A 13,447-nucleotide genomic window follows, 5' to 3' on the forward strand; every position below is an offset into this window, starting at 1 on the left:
ATTAAAATGAAAAAAAAAGTGATCAGAAATGGTGTTTAATCGTGCTTTTTACCGTTGTACATAAAAATTTACATAGGGCTTTAGTACCCAATTCCAGGGATTTCGAAATATCCATTGTAATTTCCTTTACCGTTACTTCCTTCCTTACAAATTGGTTGAAAATTTTCTGTTTCCCGGGTATTTTGTAATCCCAGGAAATTCGACGCTATATAATTTGCTATTTATTTCCTAAATTGGTAAGTTAAACTTGAAAAAAACTTTACTGTTAACATTTTTTTTATAATGGTGATTGCAACTAAAAGTTGCATTGATTTTTTCTAACTTCTGGTTTTTTACTGGTCAAAAAAAGGTCATAAATTTATTTGACAAAAAAGTTATCAAGTTCAATTTTTCCGTGCCCTTTCATTTCCTTCCCCTCCCTCCTTTTTCCGAAGCGTTCGCTCCATCTGACATTTCTATTGTTTTGACAACGCGAACGCTTGCCCGTTTTCGTTTTTTTTTCTGCTCTCTCTCTCGCCCGCCCGACATTTTTATTTTGATTTACACACTTGGCATTAGACAGCCAACAGCTCAGCACAGCGCCGCGCGAATCGCACCCAGAAGCTGCAGCTCCGTCCCGAAATTTTTTCGTCCGTTACTTTCTCGTCCCAAAAATTCCTTCAAATCGGTTCTGCGCGTGAAAGTTTGCGTTGCGTGTTTTGGAAAAAAAGAAGTGCAATTCGAGGGAGCCAGTTCGTCGTCGCGTCGGTGGAAAAATCCGGATTCAGATCGCGTAAAGCAGGTGCATCCGGGAGCGGTTGATTCCTTCCCGCCCGCGGGGGGAAAGGGGGGAGTGGTGGCCGGGAGAAAGCAGCCAAACTACTAGACGACGCGTAAAAGGTTTGGCCGCCGCGGCTTCGTGGGCTAGAAAAGAAAATCACTTTCGATATTGGCCAAATAGAGCAGCAGGAGGAGGACGGATGAAAGGAAGAGAAGCTCCGGTTTTTTTTTCGGTTAATGGATGCACCCGAAATCCGCGAATTGGGTCTCACCGTTTGTTCCCGCTTGTGCTTGTGTGTGCAGTTTTGCAGCGCAGGTCGCGAGAATTGATTGGAGCGGTTCCGACCCCCGAGCTCGAAGCAAATAAAGTGGAAATGAAGCAAAAGTGAATTCGAAAAGCAAAAAAAGAGTGAAGCAAAGCAAAAGATCGAATGTCAGCCGCGGCCAGGCAGTTTGTGTGCAATTATTACTCATTAAATGCTGAGCGGGCAGCAGCAGCAGCAGTTTCGGTGCCGCCGTTCTAGAAGAGGCCACCGCCGCCGACGAGTTGCCACACAAAGAATCGCCACGTAGTGCCTTATAGTTAGCTAGTTCCGGAAGTTCCGCGGAAGTGGAGGCCTCGGCCGCGGTTCGCCAAGATGCCGTTCAAGCTGAAGCTGAAAAAGTCCCGCCACTACAATGTCATGTCCAAGAGCTTGTTCGTGATTTCCGTCGACCATCTAGGTAAATACGTCCCACCTTCCTCCGGATTCCTCGGACTGACAGAGAGATCGTGGCGGAATAGATATAAGTACCAATTACCATCTCTTTAAAATTATACAGTTTTGTACTGTTATCATTGTGCTTTTTTTCGGGGCTAGCCTCGTTGTTTGTAGCTTGCGAATGGGGGAGATTCATTTTCGGTTGCGGCATCTTTTTTTTTTTTTTTTTGGGAGAATTGGCCTCCAAAATACCATCTGAGTGGGAAGGGTGGTATTCAGTGGCTTAAACTATAAACATCGTTTTTGCCAGAAGTACAAAATTGTCGCAATTTTTCATTATTTTTCTGGTTTGGAGATTGTGGGGGCGTCAAGATGTTACCCAGCCGGTATTATTGTCCACTTCTCCCGTGTTTGTCGCAGCAGCGCCAGTGGTAATTGCTGGGACAGTTATTGTTCGATAAGAATTGCTGTGAAGTAGTTACGTACGTTTTGTTTTTCTTTCTTTACTTGTTTCGTGTGGCGCCAGATAATGAATCATCTATTTTTGGGCAATATCAGTGGGTGTGAAATATTGCATCTTTGCTAGAATCGCAAATACGTAAAAAAAACAATGAAAAGTTTGGCTGAGTTTCATCGTTTTTATTAATTTTCTGTACTTTATTTGACTCAAGTTTTGACTGCTTTTTTTAATTTCTCAATATTTATTTCTTCTTAATTAATTCTTATATTTATAATAACATTTTTAAATTAAGAATATTTATTTAATATATTCTCAGTAACACACAATTTACAAATCTCTAAATCAAGGCTTAAAAAGGGAACGTTTACTGAGATTGTGATTGCACAAAAAACTTAAATTGCTTTCAGTCAGCATTCATCATCCATCGTCAACGATTTCGAAGCAACCGCCAGTGAATGCACACGAACAAAACCCGAGCGTAACACGAGTTGGCCGACTCGACGCCACATCCTCTTTCTCTCTCTTACTTCCTTGTGCGTCGCATCGTTTTGACAGCAACCATCATGTGAATTCAGTCAAAGGGGCGTTGATCGGAACAAGCTTGAAAATAAAATAAAATGAAATAAAATATGCTTTGGTCTTATTAGCGAATAAAAAACAAAAAAAAATCCTAATTTGATCATAACTGCATGAAAAAGTTAGAAAAGAACTTATGCAAGTTTATGTAAATTAAAAAAATATATTTTTTTTTTATTTTTTTTTATGGCATAGTTACACTTGTTAATTCAAAATATCCTTGCCGTCTTGACACCCGGGACAAGCCAGTAAGCAAACAAGCAAAACTCTTGCTAGAATAATTTTTGTTTCTCTCTTATTCTCCAAATGAAAGAGATATGCTCCCTTGCTCCATAGACAACAGACGTTTGGGCTCGATTCTTCCCTTGTGTAAATCATTGCTACAGTTTTTTTAGTTGTGGCAATCCGTTTGTGGCGCTGCAGTCGCTTTGTCTTGACACATTGCCCGCTGTCAAAATATCGCTTTCCGCCTACTGTCATTTTCCATTTTGTTTGTTTTCAACGTTTGTAATCGTTTGTTCTGGATGAAAAGTTGATTTCGGTCGATTTCAACCAAATCTCTCGCGCTTGCAGCTACTTGACAAATGTGAGGCAACCAAAGTGGCCAACCTGGTTCCTGAACCGATTTTAGCCCCGACAGATTGCCGATTGTGTTCCTTGTCAGCATGATTCGCAAAATGACCTCTATGACGGGGCTACGCTTCTTGAACCTGGTGCCACTCATGGAAGAGGATGGGAAGGGGAAGGTGTGGGGGTGTTTGAGGATCGCTTGCACTGGAAATCCGATGGGGGAAACTGACGCACCGGGGAGAACATTCAAGATTTAGGCCTTTGGTATGGCGATTAGGGTTCGCCGGAAGTGGCGGCACTTGAAGGTGGGGTGGGTTTCGAGGGCGTTGAAGAGGTTGGTGTCTTGGAGGTGAGGGTTGAAGTGATCGTGGTAGCTGGTTTGTCGGTTCCGGAGATAATCTTCGGAATGCGGTCGTTTGGGGTCAAAACGTTTACGGGGTTGGCCGTGATAATAGCTCTTGCTGACGGCGCCGATGGCTTCCAGAATTTATCGGAACCAGTTCCGGATTGTTTCGTTTCTGGTTCCGGATCTTTTCTCCTCCAAGAAACGCTTGCCCATCCTCCCGATTTCCACCGGGTCTCCTCCTCCTTTTTGCTCTCCTCTGTTGGTTTTGTTTATAAACACAACCAGCAAGAATTTGACAGCCTCAAGCGCGGCCTTGGTTGCTGTGTTTATAAAAGCATCAAACTAGACTATTTTTTTGATATCGATAATTACATGAAAAAAAAAAACATCTATGTGCTCGTAAACCGTATTAATTAACAATAAAAGTAGATTTACTATAGCATAAAAACATAATCATTACCTTTTTACATTTATTTCGAAAAATTGAAATAATATATTTTTTAAATATTTCTGGGTGATGCATTTTCAAACACACCTTCTCAGAAAACCATCATGGCTGCTTTAGTGAGTGGCAATAGGCTAACAGATGGCGCTAGTAGATTAGCAGGATGCGGCTGCCATGTTTTTACACACGAATTTCAAATTATTTTGTTCTAGCCGCTACGTCTGTTGTCTGTGCTTGCTCTTTGTCTTGTCCTGGGAGAACCAATGATTTGGACTTCAAATTGTATTATCAGTATGTATTTCGCCAATTGCATTTCACTTAAGATTTGAGCTATGCTAAAGAGGCATGATTTTGGAAAATAGTGAAGTAAAAAGAAAAACATTCAGGGACCAGCCATAAACCACGTGAATACTTTTTTGGAAATCTCAAATCCACCGTCATGGAAACACAAAATTTCACGGAAATTTCAAGGAACGTAAAAAACATAAAAATAACCTCAAAAATCTTTTGCTATATTTACACAAAGTACTTTTTATACTTTATTTTTAAATGTTTTTCAGCCAGCTATAACTTTCTTTCATCAATTTTACCATTTTTTTTTCTAAATTTCTCCGTTCTTTCTAGTCCAGTCTAGTCTAGTAATATGTAAAACTGACTTATAGTTAGCCGGCAAAAAAAAAGTTTCATCTTATTTAACGCAACAAAATAGTAACCTTAATCAGTATACATATATTTAAAATTAGGTGAAATGATTTATAAAAATTAAGTTTTCTTTGTATTTAAAAAAAATATTCTTAAAAGTACGAAAATAAAAAAATAATAAAAAAATATTATGAAGCAATATTTATTTATCTTGAATAAACCAATTTCAATTACTAAGTATTTTTATCGACTCAAGAAGCTACTAGACTATGAAAAACAAACAAACTCGCACTTTTTTGTGTTTGACAGTTAGTCAAACTCGCAAACTTGTTTACGGCAAACTCGCAAACAAAGCCAAATTTAGGCGAGCTGACGTTTCTGCAAACAAATGCAGGCAAACAAACAGAGCAGACAAACTGCCAAACTGTCAAAAAGTTTGCTTGCTTGCCACAGTCTAATAGCTTCTTTAGAGAAATTGTATGGTATCTACTGAATGTATCTTTTAACAGAATGTTTTTTATTTTGTTCGATGATCAAAATAAATTATTGTAAATAATTACAAAATCGAAAATATTTTAAAAACTTATCACAACAAACTTGGTAAGTCAATTAAAAAAACTATTTAAAACTGTGAAAATATTGAACAAACACGCCACAATTCATAGAAATTTACATTATGTGTTATTGAAAATTGATTGCAAATATCCTACCCTTTGCTTTTGGTGATAGCTTGATGATAGCGGAAATAGTTATATTCTTTTTCAATTCCTATTTATTTATTTCACGGATATTGCAAGCTTTCGCGAATTTCACGCTGTCCCCGAAATCGTAAAAAAAACAATAACCCCAAAAATCACACAACACACTTATTGATAAAGTTTAGTTTTATGGGACAAATCCGTAGTAACATTTCAATAGGGCGAATCAATTTTGCTCAAGTGACAAGTCACGTCAAATAAGAGGGGGATAGACTGCTTGTTTACAAACGCAGATTCGCCCTATTGAACTGTTACTACGGAAATAGTTTTTTTTTAAATAAGGTCCTATCATAAAATATGTTGTCTTGTCCATTTTTTTATGTTAAAATGAACAAAAGTGATCAAAAGTGGTTTTAAAAGTGTTTTTTTTTACCGTTGTACATTAAAATTGACATAGGAGCAATTCTCTGAGATTTCGGTCATTCGATTTTTTTGTATTTTTTAATCCGGCTGAAACTTTTTTGGTGCCTTCGGTATGCCCAGCGAAGCCATTTTGCATCATTAGTTTGTCCATATAATTTTCCATACAAATTTGGCAGCTGTCCATACAAAAAGGATATGTGAAAATTCAAAAATCTGTATCCTTTGAAGGATTTTTTTGATCGATTTGGTGTCTTCGGCAAAGTTGTAGGTATGGAGATGGACTACACGGTAAAAAAAACATCGGTGATTTTTAATTAAACTTTTTGTCACTAAAACTTGATTTGCAAAAAAACACTATTTTTATTTTTTTAATTTTTGATATGTTTAAGAGGACATAAAATGCCAACTTTTCAGAAATTTCCAGAATGGGCAAAAAATCTTTGACCGAGTTATGATTTTTTGAATCAATACAGATTTTTTGAATCAAGACTAACATTTAAAATGGGCGTAATATTAAATGTTTGGCCCGTTTGAAATGTTAGTCTTGATTTTAAATTTTTGAAAATATGAAAATTTGAACGGTGCGCGTCGCGGTCATCACGCAGAATTTTCGTTGCCGTTTTCGTCTTTGTTGTCCCCCCGATTGTGTGTGTTTTTCGGTCCGGGCAGTTTCGCGATGTTTGACAGTCGCGTTAGAGAATTTGAAAGGTGCGCGTCGCGGTCATCACGCAGGATTTTCGTTGCCGTTTCCGTCTTTGTTGTTCCCAATCAATTCGGTCCGGGCGGTTTCGCGTTTTCGCATTTTATTTGGTTTTATCTTTCCACAGCCGGCTGTCTAAGATTTAATCATTTATGCTAGACTCAACATCAAATAACCGGGAATAGTCTCATCCGCATACTCCGACTGTTTGCCTTGAGAATGCATAATACATCACACCATTAAACAAAATTTATTGATTATTGGGTCGCATCATCATCCTCTATGTTGAATCCTGGCCATTACCCTTACCCACTAACAAAATCCCAAGTAGAAGTAGTTTTCCGGCACACGTGGGGTGTGGATATCGTATAGAACCCACCCTTTGTAGCAACCTGTGCTAACTAACATTCCCGTCCCAATCCCCGAGATCTACAAACTGACATGGCGGGCGCCGTTGGTGGCCAACGACTGTTTCCTATTTCCTGTTTCCTGTTTCCTATTTCCTATTCATGCACGCTGTTGATAAGGGAAACATCATTTGATCGTTCAAGCGTATGGTCGGTTGTATTGATAGGATATTACGATCCTTTTCAGCAACGGAGAAGGACAACCATGGGTGGTCTCTCATGCTCATGCTCATGCTCATGCTCATTTTAAATTTTTGAAAATATTTTTTTCGAAAATATCAGAAAATTTCACGAATGTTTCATGTTTTAACATTGTAAATCGGACCTATAGTTGCTGAGATATCGACATTTCGAAAATGGTGGGTTGTTTGGGTGAGACTTAGAAAACATCAATTTTCCTGTTTTTAAACCTTTGCATGGCAATATCTCAGCAACTATGGGTCGTATCAACAAAGTTCAATAAAGCAAAATAAAGAGAATTTTCTCAGCTTTTCAAAATTATTTTTTCAAAGGTGGGCAAACATGGGCTGCGACTGCGACTATTTTCAAAAAAAATACCTAAAAAGGGTTATAACTTGAAAACGGTGCACTTTATCAAAAATTCACTAAAGTACTTGTTGATTGCAAATTTGATTTTACATCGAAAAATGAAGTTGAAAAATTTTTGCGACCAATATTTCGATTTTTTAAAAAAATCTGTGTTGATTCAAAAAATCATAACTCGGTCAAAGATTTTTTGCCCATTCTGGAAATTTCTGAAAAGTTGGCATTTTATGTCCTCTAAAACATATCAAAAAATAAAAAAAATAAAAATAGTGTTTTTTTGCAAATCAAGTTTTAGTGACAAAAAGTTTAATTAAAAACCTTCAATTTTTTTTACCGTGTATCATATTTTTTTCAACTTTGCCGAAGACTCCAATCGATCAAAAAATTCCTTTAAAAGATACAGATTTTTGAATTTTCACATATCATTTTTGTATGGACAGCTGCCAAATTTGCATGGAAAATTATATGGACAAACTAATGATGCAAAATGGCTTCTTTGTGCATACCGAAGGCACCAAAAAAGTTTCAGCCGGATCAAAAAATACAAAAATTAAAATAAAGGAAAAAAGACCGATTCCGTATAGAACTGCTCATAGGGCTTTAGGACCCAATTCACGTCTCGACGTCGAAAGCAATTTATTTTTAGTAATAATTTACATATTTCTAGCTTGATTAATATGATGAAGTCAGGGTTAAAAATGGCATCGTCAGGCAGTAAAAAATGGCATCGTTTAAAACAAGTGCTTGCGACCTTATGGAAGCTTTCCTGAGAAATCAAAATATTATACAAAATAACTGTTCAAAATTGCATTACCAATGTTTTTAAAAATTACATGGAATGTTGCTTCTAGTGCATTTCTTCCCCAAGCTCCCTCCCATCGCACAAATCTACTTTTGTTGAGACCAAAACTTCAAAAGGAACCAACCAAAATATTTTTTCCATAAATTACTTTTCCGCCACGCCACAGCTATTGCTCTCCCTCTCTATGAGCTGCCAAAGTCTGCTGTCTGTAGTTGATGATCTTACGCTACTACATACTACTGCACCGGAATAAGGTGGCTGGCTGGCTCATCAATAAAAGATTATTTTTAGTAATATAAGAGTGACGGCGAGGACCAAAAAACAACGCCGCCGACTTCCACCGGCAAAAAGGCGGAGCTGCCGCGAAAGTACACTTTCTTGTTGTGTGCGAAAAACAGAGGTGATGTAAGCCTTACGGTATAATCTCTCTCGGCGGTCCTATATCGTATATCTTCCCTCGGCAGATAATGAATTATTGTCGTCACCGATGACCAGGCACACACACACGATGATGAATTTGGGGAGGTGTCAGTTGTCGCTCCTCTATAGGAAAGTGACGGTCCGGAAAGTTTAATGACCGTTGATTATGAAAAAGTTTCTTAACTCTATCAAAAAGTGACAATCTCCCACGCAATCAGAACCGGTAACTTTTGTTTAATGTTTGTGAATTTGTAAAACGCTCTTGTTTGTGTTTCAGCAGCAGTCTCTTGTATACTTCTAGTATGCAAACAAGGTCTCAAACAATTTGTGCGTCAGAGCAGCGGACACACTGACGGACTGCTAAATATGTTTGCCCGGTGGTGTGTCCATCCAGTCCAACCGTACCATGTCACACCACCAAGAAACTCGCAACCGGCTCTGTGCTGGCGCTTGTCTGCGCCACGCCTGGACAGTTTGTTGGCACTTTTGGATTAGCAGAGAGCAACAGACGTTAATCCGATATAGAGTGCTTTAAGCTTTTGGTTATAAATTTTATACCATTTTAGTATGAAATTGGCTGAAGATTTGTCTTATTTCAACGAAAAATAGTGTTTTAAAATAGTAATTATGCCCAATTCTATGAAACTTCATAGATAAAAGCATACTTAAAAAAAGACATTTTAATTAACGTATGCGGTATACATGTGTCATGAATTCATAATAAATAACTTAAATTAGCAAGAATAACGGACAAGCCAATTGTCTTATATTTGACATGAAACATTCGTTTTGGCCAGAAATTTTTAACATTTTGGGTTTTGTGTCTGTTTTTCCTCGGCTTTCTTTGTTGAGCAATTCTCTACGAAATCGGTCTTTTTTAGCATTTTAATTTTTGTATTTTTTAATTTGACTGAAACTTTTTTGGTGCCTTCGGTATGCCCAAAGAAGCCATTTTGCATCATTAGTTTGTCCATATAATTTTCCATACAAATTTGGCAGCTGTCCATACAAAAACAATGTATGAATATTCAAAAATCTGTATCTTTTGTATCTTATTTTTCAACTCCATTTTTCGATGTAAAATCAAATTTGCAATCAAAAAGTAATTATTGAAAATTGATCGATTTGGTGTCTTCGGCAAAGTTGTAGGTATGGATACGGACTACACTGGAAAAATATCAAAATCAAAATCAAATTATTCGCTCTACAGCATTGCCTTGGCGTTCTCGATTGCGAGATTCCTACTCGAAACTAAGTGTCCGAAGGCTTGATTGTTGAGGCAATTGCAAACCTCTTTTTACACTTTAGTTTCCATCCACCCCGGGATTCGAACTGACGACCTTTGGATTGTGAGTCCAACTGCCTACCAGCGACTCCACCAGGACAGGACCCAGGGAGACGACTCCTATACCTGGACTGAGCTAACGACCTAACCGTTTTTTAGGTTAGTCCGGGGCCAACATTTACTTCCCGTCCGACGGAAGGCGTGATCAGACAAATCTCGTCTCAAAATTTGCCACCGGGACCTTCTGGGATCGAACCCAGGCCGACTGGGTGAGAGGTAATCACGCTTACCCCTACACCACGGTCCCGGCCACTGGAAAAATAATACACGGTAAAAAAAATGGTGATTTTTTATTTAATTTTTTGTCACTATAACTTGATTTACAAAAAAACACTATTTTTATTATTTTTTTTTAATATGTTTTAGAGGACATAAAATGTCAACTTTTCAGAAATATCCAGGTTGTGCAAAAAATCTTTGACCGAGTTCTGAATTTTTTCATCAATCCTGATTTTTTCAAAAAATCGAAATATTGGTCGCAAAAATTTTCAACTCCATTTTTCGATGTAAAATCAAATTTGCAATAAAAAAGTACTTTAGTGAAATTTTGATGAAATGCCCCATTTTCAAGTTAAGGCCATTTTAAGGTAACTTTTATGAAAATAGTCGATTTTTTCATTTTTTTCAAATTAGTGCAAATGTTTGCCCAATCTTGAAAAACATATTTTTGAAAATCTGAGAAAATTCTCTACATTTTGCTTTTTTGAACTTTGTTGATACGACCCTCAGTTGCTAAGATATTGCCATGCAAATGTTTAAAAACATGAAAATTGATGTTTTCCAAGTCTCACCCAAACAACCCACCATTTTCTAACGTCGATATCTCAGCAACTAATGGTCCGATTTACAATGTTATAGTATGAAACATTCGTGAATTTTTTTTCCGATTTTTCGAAAAAAATATTTTCAATATTTTTAAACCAAGGCTTACATTTTAAAAGGGCGTAATATTAAATGTTTGGCCCATTTGAAATGTTAGATTTTTTTGCACAACCTGGAAATTTCTGAAAAGTTGGCATTTGATGTCCTCTAAAACATATCAGAAAATGAAAAAAAAAAAATAAAAATTCAAGGGGTATTTTTTCTAGAAGTACAGAAAAACATGAAGAACTTAATTATGATTTAATTCAATTCAATTTACTGTTAATATTGAACTAGTTGGAACACCTGAAAATTTCATGTGAATATTAATTTATGAAACTTTTAAATTGGGACATTTTAATATTTTAGGTAAGCTTTTAAGAACATAATTGGTGTTGTATCATTTAAAACAAGTAGAACCCCTTTCCGTGAAAACAAAACTAAGATTTTTTCATGATAATTGAATTGGTATCATTAAATATTTCAAATAGGATCAAATGGGATTCAAACGAACTGTTTGATAAGTATTCGAAAAATAAAAGTTTCAAGTAAATATTTTATGAAGCACTGGTGCTACCATGGGTGTTAGTAGTTTAAATATATATAAAAAAAGAAACGGATTGTGGAATGAAGTCATTTAGTGATTTGATTTTTGATTTGTCGATTTTTCAAAGCATGCTTTTTGTTGCTTTTAGGCCCCCAAACAACTCTCCAAAATTTGGGAGCGATTGGTTGCGTCAACACTTCGCGCATTGCATTTCAATTTTGTATGGGAATTGGTATAAAATACCCTCTTTTTTACATTTACAAACTAACACAATAGTGTTAAAATTGAGAAATTACACTAAAACTTTCCCGAAGAAAACATGTAACAAAATACAACAATCATTAAATAACTACTTCGAATGGTTTGATAGGTAACCACAGAACGCATACATATTTTTGAAAACTTCTGAAATTTTTTAAAACATTGGGTTGTTTTAAGTACAAAAATTCAGATTTCAAGAAAAAATATAAGGATATAAGGATTTGGTTCAAGAGCTAATACAAGTAGAGCAGTTCTCTAGAATTTCGGTCATTCGATTTTTTTTGTATTTTTTAATCCGGCTGAAACTTTTTTGGTGCCTTCGGTATGCCCAAAGAAGCCATTTTGCATCATTAGTTTGTCCATATAATTTTCCATACAAATTTGGCAGGTGTCCATACAAAAATTATGTATGAAAATTCAAAAAACTGTATCTTTTGAAGGAATTTTTTGATTGATTTGGTGTCTTCGGCAAAGTTGTAGGTATGGATACGGACTACACTGGAAAAAAATGATACACGGTAAAAAAAATTTGGTGATTTTTTTATTTAACTTTTTATCACTAAAACTTGATTTGCAAAAAAACACTATTTTTAATTTTTTTATATGTTTTAGAGGACATAAAATGCCAACTTTTCGGAAATTTCAGGTTGTGCAAAAATCATTATCGAGATATGAATTTTGAATCAATACTGATTTTTCAAAAATCGAAATATTGGTCGCAAAATTTTTCAACTTCATTTTCGAAGTAAAATCAAATTTGCAATCAAAAGTACTTTAGTGAAATTTTGATAAAGTGCACCGTTTTCATGTTAAATCCATTTTTAGGTGACTTTTACGAAAATAGTCGCAGTTTTCATTTTTAAATAAGTGCACATGTTTGCCCTCTTTTGAAAAAAATATTTTTGAAAATCTGAGAAAATTCTCTTTATTTTGCTTCTTCGGACTTTGGTGATACGACCCTTAGTTGCTGAGATATTTCAATGCAAAGGTTTAAAAACAGGAAAATTTATGTTTTCTAAGTCTCACCCAAACAGCCCACCATTTTTGAATGTCGATATCTCAGCAACTAATAGTCCGATTTTCAATGTTAAAATATGAAACATTTGTAAAATTTTCCGATCTTTTCGAAAACAATATTTTCAAAAATTTCAAATCAAGACTAACATTTCAAAAGGGCTAAACATTCAATATGACGCCCTTTCAAAATGTTAGTCTTGATTTGAAAATTTTGAAAATATTGTTTTCGAAAAGATCGGAAAATTTTACAAATGTTTCATATATTAACATTGAAAATCGGACTATTAGTTGCTGAGATATCGACATTGAAAAATTGTGGGCTGTTTGGGTGAGACTTAGAAAACATCAATTTTCCTGTTTTTAAACCTTTGCATTGCAATATCTCAGCAACTAAAGGTCGTATCAACAAAGTCCGAAGAAGCAAAATATAGAAAAATTTCTCAGCTTTTCAAAAATATTTTTTTCAAAAGTGGGCAAACATGTGCACTAATTTAAAAAAATGAAAAACTGTGACTATTTTCAAAAAAGTCACCTAAAAATGGATTTAACATGAAAACGGTGCACTTTATCAAAATTTCACTAAAGTACTTTTTGATTGCAAATTTGATTTTACATCGAAAAATGAAGTTGAAAAATTTTTGCGACCAATATTTCGATTTTTTGAAAAAATCAGCAGGCCTGCAAAATGTTTCCAACCCAGCGTACACACGAAGCAAACCAAAATGTCAGTTCACTGCTAGCATCTGACTGTAAGCCTACTGTGTCCGTTCAACCACTGCCGCCTGACTCGTGTCGGTCGGCTGCTGGAGAATGAGAGACGTGAAAAAATGAGCTACACTCACTCAATTCGTGTCGTATGACTGACTCGTAAAATCCTCTCTAAACACTATTTTGACTATTTTTAAACAATTGAATGGTTCT

The 13,447-nt window shown here is 36.0% G+C and overlaps 1 protein-coding gene across 1 annotated transcript in view; it reads left to right on the forward strand.

Moving 5' to 3' along the window:
* Window positions 1-547: 547 nt before the first annotated feature.
* Window positions 548-13,447, forward strand: part of LOC6034399 (tyrosine-protein phosphatase non-receptor type 14) — a 37,139-nt gene continuing 24,239 nt past the window's right edge. Inside the window, 1 exon segment of the mRNA XM_001844665.2 lies at window positions 548-1,482. Coding sequence (XP_001844717.2) covers window positions 1,398-1,482 — 85 coding nt within the window. The 5' untranslated portion in view covers window positions 548-1,397.

Source organism: Culex quinquefasciatus, chromosome 2, assembly GCF_015732765.1.
Source record: "Culex quinquefasciatus strain JHB chromosome 2, VPISU_Cqui_1.0_pri_paternal, whole genome shotgun sequence".
NCBI classification, from domain to species: Eukaryota; Metazoa; Arthropoda; class Insecta; order Diptera; family Culicidae; genus Culex; species Culex quinquefasciatus.